This window comes from Antechinus flavipes, chromosome 6, assembly GCF_016432865.1.
Source record: "Antechinus flavipes isolate AdamAnt ecotype Samford, QLD, Australia chromosome 6, AdamAnt_v2, whole genome shotgun sequence".
Classification (NCBI taxonomy): Eukaryota; Metazoa; Chordata; class Mammalia; order Dasyuromorphia; family Dasyuridae; genus Antechinus; species Antechinus flavipes.
In genome coordinates this window covers 156298567-156314512 of record NC_067403.1, presented here as the reverse complement: position 1 = coordinate 156314512, position 15946 = coordinate 156298567, and the positions used below count along the sequence as shown (strand labels likewise).

Here is a 15946-nt window from a genome sequence, read left to right as displayed (position 1 = left end):
ACAATAAGCCAAAAAGAAAAATTTGGATTATTGAAATATAAAAAAAAATGAACAGGAGAGAAGGAAGTTCAGAAGGAATTACAGAGAAACATAACTAATGAATTTAATGTGTTGAATTAAATCATTTATGCTTATTTTTAAAGAGAAAACATACATAATTGAGCTTCATGGATTCACATGCAATCCTCTTTGTTATTCGTATATTTTTATATGTCCTTTGTTGTTTGTCAAGTTTAGAATGAAAAAAATAAAAGAATTACCAAACTAAAATAAAACATTTTGAGATTCATTCATAAAAAATAAATTAACCTAGGTCCTAGAAAAAACTCTACCTATCAATAAACCTATGAATTTCATTCCCAGCTTTGTGCAGGCTTCTAATAGAAAAATAAGAGTGGGAGGAGATCCAGGTGTCCAAGGCAAGGCAGTACTTCTCTCTCCCCAAGTAAGATAGAAAGGATATTCTTGCACTTAAATTGTCATTAAGAATAAATTTACTTGATTTGCTAGAAAACTTCATTAAGGCTTTACATTATTACAAATTATACAAATAGTTGACTGGATATATTGAAAAGAATGAACTTGTTTTTAACATCTGATTCAAAGAGCCATATTACAATCATACACTTTGTGTACATAAATCTACTCTGAAATTCATACATGATAAATATGAGTTAACAAATGTGCTCAGTATTTTTCACATACTCTTCCTACCATAATTTTGAAAAATAATTTTTTTCTAATTAGCACAAGAAAAACCTCATAGCAATTAGAGATGTCTAAAAGTGAAATGGCCTGTCTTGGCAATTTCTCCCTCATTAGAGGTCTTTAAGCAGATGAACTTGGGGATTTTGTCGAGTGGATTCTTGGTCACTTACAGGCTTAGATAAATAGGGGCTGCTGAGGCTCTTTCAGCTCTGAGATACTGAGTTTTTTTTTGTTTTTTTTAAAATAAATTCTCAGCTGGATGCCAATTTGTTCCTTGCAGGAGATGTTTGTAGTTTCAACCAAATTAATACCTAATGTGGATATATTCCCAGGTGAGCACTATCTACACAGGTAGATCCTCTGACGAGTTGTACACACATGTCTTAGCTTTGTCCATCTTTGTCCATCTTTGTGCTTGTAAACCTTTCTCGGTTCTGTTGGAAGAACAAGCAGGCTAGAAGGGGGAGGGTTTTTGGCTCCAGGTGGATGAGATGACAACAGACCCAAGGAAGCAGAACTGCTCACTTTTGACTTGGGTCATGTTAACCTTTACACTGGAAATGATGGCACAAAAATAGCTAACTAGAAATTGATAATATAAGTGAACAGATAATGAGAGAGCACTTGAATTCAAGTCCTTTGGCCCAGAGAAGCCACATCTTGAAAGAATCGACAATTGTAGTTGGTGAGCCAGTATTAATGGTATTTGAAAGCTAAGGAAAACAATTACCACAAGAGTGAAGAAGGACAAACTTCCAATTTTCAAAAAATTTTCAAAAAGAAAAAATAACTAAGTCTGCAAACTTTATGGCAATGAGCTTAACTTTTAATTCCTGGAAAAATCTTGAAAAGTTTTATTATAAGATGAGAAAGTCAAGAGACCATGCCAGATTAACTCCACTTTTTTGACAGGATTGCTAAGGAGATTGCTCATCATCATCATCAGCTGTGTGTCAAACATTTAGAACCAGATGTCCTTTACACATGTCTAAAAATAGAACTCCAAAGAACTTGACAAACTAGAGATTTGGGTTGAATCTATTGTGTTGGCTGAGTTGTGTTTGACTCTGGCCCAAATGGGGTCACAGATTGGCAAAAATACTGGCGTATCCTGCCATTTCCTTCAGCCTATTTTATAGATGGAGGAACTGAGGCTACAAGTTAAGTGACTTGCTCAAGATCACACAGCTACTAAGTGTCTGAGATCAATTTTGAACTCAGGTCTTCCTGATTCCAGGTACTCCTGGAATCTATCCATTTTGCTACCTAGCTGATGAGAAAGTTTAAATTTAAGATAAGTGAAGAATGTAAGTGGAGAGATGCTGGTTCTGAAAAGGATTTGGGGATTCTAGTGGACTGCAAGCTCGATTTGAGTTAGCAGTGTGAGGGATATGGAAGACCCTTACCCAAAATGACTACTCAGAGATCATTCAGTAGAAGGCAGAAAAGTTGTTTATTGAAAACCTCCAGAGGATGAGCCGTCCCATCGTAAGATAAGAAAGAGAAAGCTCGTGGTAGGAGGGCTAAAGAAGTAGTAAAAATACATAGCTTTTATACAAAAAATTACATCACAAGTAAGAGAGTATTGAGAAGGGGAGGGGGAGGCATCTAATTGATTGTTGCTATTTGGAGAGATTGGAATGGAAGGTTTCTGTTTCCCCAAAATCTCCTGATTTCTAGGAAACAGGCCTTCAGACTCAAATAGACAGTGGTCCAGCTAATAGACTAAATATTGATAAATGTCAAATACTAATCAATGTCATCAGCTCAGGTTAAGTAAATATGTTTCTAACTGGCTAAGGCTCAAGTAAATATGAGCCTGCACATATGATACAGGTCATAGGGGAAACACAGAAATAATGAAAATAAAATACAGAAAGAGAACTCATACATTCCTGTAAGTTCTTCACTTTATCTCTCTCTCTTTCATACAGCAGTGTGATGTGGCAACCCAAAAATTTACTGTGATCTTAGATTGCATTAAGAGTTTCAGGAACAGTGAGACAAGGTATTCGTTGTCTTCTGCTTTGTCCTCATCTGAGTACTTGACTTTGGGGCATTATAGTTTAAGGACAACAGGAGAATGTCTGAAGATAGGAAGCTAGTTTGATGAAGGGCCCCGAGTTTTTGTCATAAGTATTGTTTGAAGCAATTATTTAGTTGTCCTAGAAGCCATCTTCCTTTTCGTCATATCTTCCCTGTTGATTTGTTTTGCTTAATGTTTTAAACAGTTTTCTTTCAACTGAAATATTAGTAATTTCTCTCTTTCTCCTCTCCCTCCCTTCCCCTCTTTCTCCTCTCTCTGTCTCTGTCTCTCCTCTCTGCCTTACTCTCTTCCTTTGTTTATTCCACTTTTATTTCCTTATTACTCACTTTCTTGCTTTTCTTATTCCACTTTTATTGTCCTTATTACTCGCTTGCTTTTCTTATTACTCTTTTCTTATTCCACATTTATTTCCTTTTTACCCTTTTCTTATTCCACTTTTATTTGCTTATTACTCACTTTTTTGCTTTCCTCCTTGGTGGCAGGTCCTTTGAGAACTGAACGTTGAAACTGTCAGTCTCTTCCCATGCTGGGTGAATTAACTTTTCAGCATTCTCAGTCTCCACTCTTAAATGACCTCTTGAGGGACATAGAGGTCACATATAGGCCAGTCCCCTTTCTTCCATTTCTGATGGAATATCTCAACAAATGTTCTGGTAGCCTGCCCTGGTTTCTGTCTTTGCTAATTATCTGGCTGAGCACTGCTGCAGAGCACAGCCTTCCACCTAAGGCAGAGCCTGTTTTCACTTTGCTGCACCAACTCTTCTGAGTTTGCATTAAGAGTGATATGCCAGAGGCCTCTCTGATAAGATAGGATGCTCATTATTACCACTTCTTTCATTCAGTATTAGGAATGCTAGCTATAGCAACAAGGCAAGAAAAAGATGTTTAAGAAATAGCCCGGACTTCCAGTGCTGAGCTGGCAGAGTGAGGATTGACCTTGAAGCCCTCCAAAATTCCCCTCCAAAAACTAGAAATCCGTTTAGAATTTATCTCAGGAGCAAAGCAGCAACGTTCCAGCCCAGCAGGAACGGTCAGTCTCACTGGGGTGGGCAGGGGACAAGGTTAGAGCAACAGCAGCAGCCAGCTTCACAGTAGATGCAGCAAGGCTCCAAGCCTCCAAGCACTCTGCCAGTGAGGCTCCCCTCTTCTGCAAGCCAACATACCCCTAAGCAAATGAGCCATCTGTGCAGCACAGCAAGGCCTCAGTCCAGTGAGCCCAGCACCAGCTACCAGCGAGGCCGTAATCCCATTGCTGACCAGTAGGAAAGCCCCACCCCAGGACTGGCCAACAGTGAGATCCTTCCTCTGGGGCTTACTGGCAGAGACCCTGGATTTTAAAAAGTTAATTAGACAAGTAAAAGAAAATAAGAAAATAAAGGAGAGTCATGCAAGAGAAGCATGAAAAAAGTCAAGAGCATTGAAAAAGATATGCAAAAATTTACTGAGAAAAATAACTCCCTAAAAAATACAATTGGTCAAATGGAAAAGGCAGTACAAAAGTTCCCTGAAGAAAATTTCTTAAAAATTAGAATGGATTAAGTGGAAACTGATGACTTTATGAGACATGAAGACATGATAAAACTAAAAAAAGGAAAAATAATAGAAGAAAAATATGAAATATCTCATTGGAATATCCCAGGAGAGATAACATAAGAATTATTGAACTAACTATAAGCCACGATTAAAAAAAGCCTCGACAACATCTTCCAAGAAATTATCTTTTAAAAAATTTTTAAAGTTTTTTTCAAAACATATGCATAGTTTTCAACATGCACCTGTGCAAAACTGTGTGTGCCAAATTTTTTTCTCCCTCCCCTAGATGGCAAATAATCCAATATATGTTAAATGTGCAATTCTATATACATTCCTGCAGTTATTATGCTGCACAAGAAAGATTAGAAAGAGAAAAAAATAAGAAAACAAAATGTAAGCAAATAACAAAAAAGTGAAAATACTATGTTGTGATTCACATTCAGTCCCTATGGTCATCTTTCTGGATGAAGATGGCTTTCTCCATCACAAAACCATTGGAACTGGCCTTCCAAGAAATTATCAAAGGAAATTGCCCTGATATATTAAACCCAGAGGGCACAATAGAAATTGAAAGAATCCACTGATTACTGTCTGAAAGAAATCCCCCAAATGAAAACTCTCAGGAAAATCATAGCTAAATTCTGGAGCTCACAGATCAAAAAGAAAGTCTTGCAAGCAGCCAAAAAAAAAAAAAAACAAACAAAAAAAAAAAACAATTCAAATTTTGTGGAGCTATAGTTAGGATTACATAAGAATTGGTAGTTTTTGCATTAAAAACTGGAGGGCTTGAAACATGATATACCAGAAGGCGAAGGAGTTAGAATTACAAACAAGAATCACCTATCCAGAAAAATTGAATATAATATTTCAGGGGAAAAATGGATATTTAACAAAATAGAAGACTTTCTGTCTTTTCTAATTAAAAGATCAGAGTTGAATTAAAAAAAAAAGTTCTTCAAATATGACTCAAGGGAAACAAAGATAAAAAGGTTAAAAACAAACAAGAAAGAGAAAATATAAGAAATTCAATAAGATGAAACTGTTTACATTTCTATATGCCAAGATAATATTTGTAACTTTAAACTTTATTTCTATAAGAGCAATTAGATTAAAGAATTGTATATAGACAGAGACTAGGGATATGATGACTTTGAAGGGATGATACACCAAAAAACAAAATAAAGGGGATGAGAAAGAAAATTGCACTGGAAGAAGAAGGGGGGGAGAATTAAATGGAATAAATTATTACACAAAAAAGGGGCATGAAAGAGCTATTAGAATGGAGAGGAAGATGGAGAGTGGTAGGCAAAGCTTAAACCTTACTTCAAACCTTACTTCAACTTTACATGAAAACTGACTCAAAGAAGGAATAACATGCATTCAGTTGGATATAGAAATCAATCTTACCCTATAAAGAAGTAAAAAGGCACCAGAATAATAGAAGACGGAGTGGAGGCTAATAAAAGGGAAGATATATTGGAGGAGATAGCATTCTGATTGCAGAATGGATTAAAAGCCAGAAACCTACAATATTTTGCTTATAAGAAACACATTTAAAACAACTCACAATTATTTTAAGTCCCTAGTAGGAAAATTCCCAACATTTAGGTAGAAGTGGAGTTCTTTACCTACCTTTGCATTTATTTTCATTTCTACTTAACTGATATCTTCTTGAAGTCTCTTTTGATGTTTCCTTGGAAATATTTGGGTAATAAGCTAACAAATGATACTATAATGTTTGTGGATAAATAGGTACCAGGTGAGGCTGTTGGAGAAAATAGTTGACTTTTTCCTCAACTTGTGTCTTCTGCTCTGAGACATTTATATGGACAATTAGCTTCTTTAGTATCTCCCTTGTCTGCCACAGTTTTTTTTTTTTTTTTTTATTCCTCAGAAGTGTGTTAGAAAAGTACATATTCACATTTTTTTCTTCCCCTTTTCTCAACTTTCTTGATAATTTATGGACAATTCATGTAGATAAAACCAGTTTTTCACTCTATTGGAATAGACTTCCTGACATCATTTCATTTTATCCAATGTTTTTCACAGACTTTTTGCATCTAGTCTATGGTCTTTTGGTTGATTAAAATATGTTCTCCCTTAGTTAAGGTATTTAGAGATAAAATGGGGTGGAATGGTTCAAACTTACTTTTATATAAATTTTTTTCCTAACAGGAAAAAAAAAAACAGCTATGGATTTTGGTGAAATGTTGAGAAATGACAACAGAGAGCAACAGGAGTTTATGAAAATCATCATCTCTTTCTAACTCTTGCTATTGTTTTTGTTGTTGTTCATTAGTGTCTGATTCTTCATGACCCTACTTGGTTTTTTCTTGAGAAAGAAAACCTTCTAGGTCATTTTACACATGATAAAATAGAGGAAAATATCTAAAGTGACTTAACCAGGGTCACACACCTAGTAGACATCAGATTTGAACTCAGGAAAATGAATCTTCCAGGCTCCAGGCCCAATACTCTTTCCACTGGACTTTTTTTTTTTTTTTTAAACTTTTGAACATTTTTAAAAAAGCAAAATATAGTTTCTCTGATGATTCTCTTTTAATTAGGTCCATTATTTTGTTTTGTGTGAGATAATGATATCACCCTATCTTTTTTACTTCAGGGGTAGTTGAAACTACTCCACACTCTTATTTTAACTATGTGTGTATCTTTCAGTTTCAAATATGTTTCTAATAAATAAAATACTATTGTAGTCTAGTTTCTAACCCGTTCTGCTGTTTTCTATTTTATATGAGTTTATCTCATTCACTTTCCCAGTTATGATTGCTAACTGTATATTTCCCTCCATCATATTCTCTTATATTTAGTCTTCTCTTTCTTATCCTATTCCCTTCTCAAAAGTCTCTTTTGCTTTTGATTACTCCCTCTTTTTATTTTTATTTCCCCTTTGATTTTTTAGGGTTTCTATTTTGGTATCCAAGTAGGGGGTTTTAATTTTTTGTCTTTCTTTTTTCTTTCTTTTTAGTTGCATGCTCAATATTTTGATCTGCTCTTTCTCTTTTTTTATTGATGAAAGTATTTGGTGATATAATGTTTCCCTTAAGTAGCTTGATGTAGCTTGGCTACATCAAACAAATTTTGTTATTTTGTCTCATTGTTGTCACTATCTTTAATGAAATTATTGTTTCTATGATTTATTCTTTGACCCACTTTTTCTTTAGGAATGTTATTTAGTTTTCAATTAAATTTCTAAGACTCTACATTGAATGTAATTTTTCTTACATTGTGGTAAGACAAATATCTATTTAACATTTATGTTTTCTGCATTTGTTTGTGAGATTTTTATGCCTTAATACATGTTTAGTTTTGTGAAGCTGCCATCAGAGAATTTGTCACTTTTAATCCTCTTCCCCATTCTGTAAAAAAAGGAGATTGTACTGGGCTTGATGTAAATTGTGTCCCCTTTGACTTTTGGAAGGAAATGATGGGAATGAACCCTGAAACTGTCCAAACTCTCCTCTGGGAGAGACCCATCCTTAGGGAGTCAAGTTAAATGATCTCATTCAGTTGGAAATCTTGGCCAGGGATATGATCACACCCCCTATTGAGTTGAAGATTAGGACGGAATCACTCCCAGTAGTTCAAACTCCCAAGATAAGTAAAATCTCTTTTCAATTTGAGATCTAGGCCCCAGGGCATTGACAACACTGAGGGAGTCTCATTCAATTTTGAATTGAAACCCAAGTCTCAGACAGCTAATAAAAGACAATTCTGAACCCTGAATCTTTATAGAAATCCTAAACAGGATTATGCTTGCCAACGAAGCTGTTTTCTTGGCAAGCTGCCTTGCCAGGACTTTTGCTCACTGGTGAAGATATTGTCTTCTCAGTGCCAATAAATCCCTTTTGCCACACAGATTTTGGGTTTGTGAATTCTTTTGCGTAGGACCTGCACCTCCAAGCAGAGGGAATCTCCCATCCCAATTCTCACACCTCATCACAACTACCACTCACCTTATTATTTGTACCTCATCAGGCTAATATCTCAAAAAGATCTTAAAGGAGGAAAAGGGACCCATATGTGCAAAAACGCTTGTGGCAGCCCTTTTTGTAGTGGCTAGAAACCAGAAACTGAGTGGATGCTCATCAATTGGAGAATGGCTGAATAAACTGTGGTATATGAATGTTATGGAATATTATTGTTCGGTAAGAAACAACCAGCAGGATGATTTCAGAGGGGCCTGGAGAGACTTACATGAACTGATGCTAAGTGAAATGAGCAGAACCAGGAGATCATTATACACGGCAACAAGAAGATAGTACAATGATCAATTCTGATTTATGTGGCTCTTTTCAATAAAGAGATGATTCAGGCTGGTTCCAATGATCTTGTGATGAAGACAGCCATCTACACCCAGAGAGTGCTGTAGAACTGAATGTGGGTCACAACATAGTGTTGAGGGGTAAGATACCCTAACAGTGATAGGCCAATGTTGCAAATTTTGTGAAAGAATTTGCAGTCCCAGTCCGCAAGCAGGTTTGGCAAAAATGGGTTTATTTTCACTAAGCAGCTCTCTCAGTGGGCTGCTTCCTGATTAGGAAGATGGCAAAAATTGGGATACAGAGTCTTGATTTTATTTAGTTTTCTATGGCTTGGGGCTAGGAAGTGATTGAGGGGTTAATTTTCAAATCAATAAGAGTGGTGATTGTTTCCCAGATCAAAGTGATTCCCAGATCATTTAGAGATGGGAGTTTCCCATGCGAACCAGGTAATTTTCCCAGAGCTGGGAGGGTTGAGATTCAGGGTTTTTCTAATTCAGGTTCACCCTCTCCCCCAAAGATCAGGGGGACACAGTTCTATTACATCATTAGCATTTTTACTCTTTTTGTTGTTTGCTTGCATTTTATTTTCTCATTTTTTCGTTTTTTCATTTGATTTTTCTTGTGCAACAAGATAATTATACAAATATGTATGTATATATTGGATTTCACATACACACACACAATATATATATATATACACACATTTTTTTTTTTTTTTTACCATATATTGGATTACTTGCTCTCTAAGGGAGGGGATGGGGAGAAGAGAAGGAAAAATTGGAACACAAGATTTTGCGAGGGTTATTGTTGAAAACTCCCACATTCAGTTATATGAACCTATATGGGATTGTGACCCACAGCTTAAAAATCTTTGGTATAGAACATTCCTCAATGAAGAAGCTCTATCTACCAGAGTAGATTAGTGCCCTCTATGGACCTTTTAATTTTAGAGAATGGTGTAGATCAGTGGGGTCAGCCTCAATCAGAAAAAGATCCTTCTGGTGAATTATTGACTTAGAAAATTTTAATTTAACATTATTTATCTTGTATTATATTTTTATTATTTTGTTAAATATTTTCCAATTACATTAACACTCTTAGAATCCTGAGGCTAATATGTGTCAGATGGGAGACTTGAACTCAGGTCTTCCTGACATGAAGATCAACTGTTAACCTGAATGTCATGCTGCCTCTGTTTTAGAGTCTGCAGAATCAACTAAATTCCCCCAACTCAATCTATTCTTAGAGAAACCCTACTCTACTTGTAAACAGTTAGTTCATTGTGTATTTTCTTAAAATATATTTTAGAAATGTATTTTTGAAGATGTAATAAAAAGGTTATTTTCCCCACAGAAAGTTTAAAGAATGGGCCATTCCTTCTCTCAGTCTTGAGGAATATTCCCATTTAGTCTTGCTGTTATCTCTAGACATGAAGAGTATGTGTTTTCTCTAAATGGTCACAAGAGGGAGCTATGAACCATTTAAATATATAACAAAAAAATGGAAGTTGACAGAATCCTTTCCTGTCAACTTTTTTTTTTTTCATTTATATGAACAAAGGATCCTTAACAATATTTAGTTCATTTTTTTTTGGTGTTTACAATTGGGTTTTATCTTTAATAAAATCAAATCTAGATATAAGAGAACTTTCTATAAAATCTAGTGTCCATTATTGCCTACAAAAGAGAACATTGGGAAGCCTTCCTCATACAGTAAAGAATCATTCTCCAATTTATACTCTGCATCAAATCTCTTCCTTGCCAATAATGAATACCTTTGTTGCAGATGCATCTTTCTGTTTTATGTGATATTTGATATTAATGATCAAGGGTTATCAAAAAAAGCAATTTCTGTTATTTTATCCATAATAATCATGATCATAATCATAGCTACTGCTAGGTCCGTAGAGCTGAAAAACTCAATTTCTCTTTATCTACCAAGGTACCTGAATTGCTATTTAATTTAGGAAATTATGAGGTGGGATTAGGCACTCCTGGTCCTTTGGGTGTTCACCAGTGAAAACCAACAGGGAGTAAGGCTTTAGTCACACTTAAATTTTAAGTCACAGAAGATGCAGAGATGAACAGGCCATAAAGTATAGAAACAAGTGGCAGAAGGTGGGAGGAGAGTACAGAGGCATGAGAACAGGGACAGGTGAGGAAACTAGGCAACATGGAGAGGGAGAGAGGTACAGAGAGTCGCTCACATAACCATGGATTAGAGTTGGGAGTGTTCAACAATGTATACCCAGATGGCAGGAGCAGGAGTTTGGAGTTTCATTTTTATAGGGTTTTGTTGGGAAGTGGGGGGACAAAATAACTTTTGTCAGTGCAATTTAGGCTTATATGTTCATTAATATAAACATCCTCTCAAAGCTGTCAATACCATATGGTATTCTGTGAGTATCTGGAGCTTACTGGAGTCTTTATATCATAGGTCCTCACAGCAAGAGCTACCTGTGTTAGCATATATTTTAGGAGATGATTTGTTATATAATATATGATACAGTTTGCAAATTATGCCCTTCTCATCTTGGGAACATTCTATACAGACTTTTCCAATCTTATTTCCTGCTTTTCTTATTTTATAAACTATTATTCTTACTTAAACTTACTTATAAACTTACCATACTAACTGGAGGGGTTGGAGGATATTAATGGTCAGAGGATCAGAACAAGATACACTTTTAACACAGTATTCTTTAGTAGTTTTTGACTTATGAATGTACAAATTTAGTTCAGTCATAGGAAGAAACTGGTTTCTCAGGAGATGTAACAGGTTCTTTTTCTCTGGATTTTTACACTGCCACTCTCCAAACCTCAAAGAGCTTTATTTTAAATATATGCATTTAAAATTTTTTGTATTCCAAATTCTCTTCCTCTGTGCAGCTCCTTCCCCACTCATTGAAAAGGAAAGGAATGCAACATCCATTTTTATACATGTGAAGTCATGTAAAATATATTTCCAAATAAGCTATATTGTAAAGAAAAGAAAAAAAGTGAGAAAAATAAAGTAAAAGAAAACATGCTTCAATTTGCAGTAAGACAAATCACTATTGATCAGAGAAATGCAAATTAAGACAACTCTGAGATACCACTACACACCTATCAGATTGGCTAAGATGACAGGAAAAAATAATGATAAATGTTGGAGGGGATGCGGGAAAACTGGGACACTGATGCTTTGTTGGTGGAGTTGTGAACGAATCCAACCATTCTGGAGAGCAATCTAGAATTATGCCCAGAAAGTTATCAAACTGTGCATACCCTTTGATCCAGCAGTGTTTCTGGGCTTATACCCCAAAGAGATACTAAAGAAGGGAAAGGGACCTGTATGTGCCAAAATGTTTGTGGCAGCCCTGTTTGTAGTGGCTAGAAGCTGGAAATTGAATGGATGCCCATCAATTGGAGAATGGCTGGGTAAATTGTGGTATATGAACATTATGGAATATTATTGTTCTGTAAGGAATGCCCAGCAGGATGAATACAGTGAGAACTGGCCAGACTTACATGAACTGATGCTAAGTGAAATGAGCAGAACCAGGAGATCATTATACACTTCCACAATGATATTGTATGAAGATGTATTCTGATGGAAGTGGATTTCTTTGACAAAGAGATCTGAGTTTCAATTGATAAATGATGGACAGAAGCAGCTACACCCAAAGAAAGAACACTGGGAAACTATTTGCATTTTTGTTTTTTCTTCCCGGGTTATTTTTACCTTCTGAATCCAATTCTCCCTGTGCAACAAGAGAACTGTTCGGTTCTGCACACATATATTGTATCTAGGATATACTGCAACATATCTAACATATATAGGACTGCTTGCCATCTAGGGGAGGGGGTGGAGGGAGGGAGGGGAAAAATCGGAACAGAAGCGAGTGCAAGGGATAATGTTGTAAAAAAATTACCCTGGCATGGATTCTGTCAATATAAAGTTATTATAAAATAAAATAAAATTAAAAAAAATCTGCAGTAAGAGCTCATCAGTTCTCCCTCTGGAAGTGGATAGCTTTTTTCATCATTAGTCCTTTGGAATTTTCATGAACCATTGTATTTAAGTCTTTCATAAGTAATCATTGTTAAGTATTACTGTTACTATATACAACGGTCTTCTATTACTGCTCATTTCACTTTGCATTAGTTTATACAAGTCTTCCCAGGTATTTCTAAACTCATCTGTTTTTAATTTCTTGTAGCTCAATAGTATTCTATTACAATCATATACCACAATTTGATCAGCCATTGATGGACATTCCTTAGGTTTCCAAATTCACCACAGAGTTGCTCTAAGTATTTTTGTACATATGGGTCCTTTTTCCTTTTCCTCTGATCTCCTTGAAATATAAATCTAGTAGCAATACTGCCAGGTTAAAAGTGCAGAAAATAGCCTCATTCAAATTGTTCTTCAGAATGATTTAAACAATTCATGACTTTACCAACAGTGCATTAGTAAACCTAATTTCCTCATCCCTTCCTGAGTTTGTATTTCCTTTTCTATCATGTTAGCCAATTTGTTGGGTGAAAAGTGATTCGCATTTATCTAATTATTGATGAATTAGAGGATTTTTTTGAGTATTGATAGTTTTGATTTCTTCTTCTGAAACTTAATATTATTTGAAAATTTATCAATTGAGAAATAGATATTATTTTTAGATATTTGATTTAGTTTCCTATGTATTTGGGAAATGAGATCTTTATCAGAGAAATTTACTATACAAATTTCTACCCCAGTTTCCTACTTTCCTTTTAATTTTATCAACATTGGTTTTGTTTTTGCAAAAACTTTAAATAATTTAATATAATTAAAGTTATGTATTTTACCTTCTGTGATCTTATTATTTTTTGGTTAAGAACTCTATCTTTAGCCATAGATGGTAATTTTTCTCATGTACCTGTAATTTGCTTATATCACCCTTTATGCCTAAATCATGTATTAATTTTGAATTTATTTGAACTTATCTTGAATTGTGATGTGAGATGTTTATCTATTCCTAGTTTCTATTGGACAGCTTTCCCAACAGTTTTGCCATATAGTAAAATCTTGTCCCAATAATTGGGATCTCAGTTTATCAAATAGTAGGTTACTGTGCTCATTTACTTCTGTATATCATGAATCTATTCCATTCCTCTATTTTTTATCCACTATCCCTTAAAAAAAAAAAGATTTCTGCTATGTAATATAGGTTAAGATTTGGTATTGTTAGGCTGTTTTTCTCTATTTTTTCCTCCATTGATTCCCTTAATGGTCTAGATTGTTTTTTCCTCCATTTGAATTTTGTCATTAATTTTTTGTAGCTCTATAAAGTTTGATTGATAAGTAAAATAATTTAAGTAGTATTATAACTTTTATTATATTGTAGCTTATTCACAAATATCCATTGTTCAATGGTTACATTTGCTTTTATTCATGTGAAATGTGATTTGTAACTGTATACGTATAATTCTTGTGTCTGTTTTAGCAGGTAGAAGCCCAAGTACTTTATACTGTCTGCAGTTGTTTTAAATGAAATTCCTCTTTCTATCCCTTCTTGCTGGGGGATTTTGTTGGTAATAAATAGACATACTAATGATTTATGTTGGCTTGTTTTACATCCTATTAAAATTATTGTATTGCTAAAGTTATTAACTGTTTAGGGTCTTCTAAATATAATATTGTATCAGCTGCAAAGAGGGATACTTTTTTTCTTCATTGCCTTATTTGTTTCTTCAATTTCTTTTTCTTGTCTCATTCTTATAGATATCATTTTTCATACAACATTGAGTAATAATGATTCACCACTGAGCTAATTGAAAAATCTTCTAGTTCATCCTCATTACAGATAATGCTTGCTCTTGCTTTTATTTATGATTTTAAGATTTTATTTATTCCTATCCTTTCTAGTGTATTCAATAGGAATGGGTATTGTATTTTGTCAAAACTTTTCTTGTATATATTAATATTTTCATGTATTGTTTTTGTTATTGTTATAATCAATTATGCTTATACTTTTTCTAAACTGGATCTCTCTAACCAATCTGATTATAGCGTATGATCTCTGCTATATATTGCTTTGGTTATTTTGTTTGCATTTTATTTAAAACTTTCACAATGTTAAGGACATTGGTTTACAGTTTCCTTTTTTTGTTTTTGTTCCCCCTGGTTTAGGTATCAAATTAAATTTGTGTAATTCCTTCATGCATTTTTCAGCTATTATATATATATTTGGAATTAATTGTTCTTAACATATTTGGTAGAAGTTACTTATAAATCCATTTAATCCTGGGGCTTTTTTTCCTTAGGAAGTTCATTTATGGCCTGTCTATCAGCTTCTTTTTCTAAAATAGGGTTATTGAAGTGTTTGATCTATCTCCTCATTTGTTAATCTGGGCAATTTATACATTTGTAAATATTTATCTATTTAACTTACATTGTCAGTTTTATTGGCATATTAATGGGCAAGTAGCTCCAGAAATTTTGCTTTAATTTCATTTTACTTGGTTGTACATTTATCCTTTTCATTTTTCATACTGGTAATTTGGTTTTCTTTTTAAAAAAAATCAAATTAACCAAATATTTACCTTTTTTATTGTCATTCTCCCCCACAACACCAGATTCTAGTTTTATTTAGCAGTTTAATGAATTTAAAAAAAATTTCAGTCTTATTAATCTCTCCTTTGACATTCAGGATTTAAATGTTGGTATTTAACTGGAGATTTTTAATCTGTTACTTTCCTAGTTTTTATTTTTAGTTGTATGCACAATTCCTTCACCTGCTTTCTCTTTTAAGCTTTAGAGATATAAAATTTCTCCTAAATATTGCTTTGTTTGCAATACCAAATTTTGATGTTGTCTCATCATTGTCATTAAACTTAATAAAATTATTATCATTTTCATTTTTTTAATTTATCATTTATTTTTTGGAATTAGTTTACTTTCAAATTAATTTTTTATTCAGACTTCCAAGGCCCTTTATTAAATATAGTTTTTACTGCATTTATTATTTCTGCTCTTCTGCATCTGCTTGTGAGATTTTTATCCCCCAATCCACAGTCAACTTTTGTGAATGCTCCATGTAAGTATTTTCATTCCTATTTCTATTCAGTATTCTCCAGGAGTTTATCATATCTAATTTTCTAAAATACTGTTCCTCTCTTTAACTTCTTTTTAATTTATTTTATGGTTAGATTCAACTAGGTCTCAGAAAAGTAAATTGCAGTCCTCCACTAGTACAGTTTTGCCATCTGTTTCTTTCTGTAACACATTTAACTTTTTCTTCAAGAATATGATTGTTATCTCATTTAGTGTATATATGTTTAGTATTGATATTAGTTAATTTTCATTGGTACCTTTTAGCAAAATGTTTCTCTGATTATCTTTTTTAGTTAGGTTT

The 15946-nt window shown here is 34.0% G+C and overlaps 1 protein-coding gene across 1 annotated transcript in view; it reads left to right on the top strand.

The window, feature by feature from the left end:
* Positions 1-3850: 3850 nt before the first annotated feature.
* DSPP (dentin sialophosphoprotein) overlaps positions 3851-15946 on the top strand; it is a 56455-nt gene continuing 44359 nt past the window's right edge. The window contains exon 1 of the mRNA XM_051966715.1: positions 3851-4014. Coding sequence (XP_051822675.1) covers positions 3851-4014 — 164 coding nt within the window. The remainder of the gene's footprint in view (positions 4015-15946) is intronic.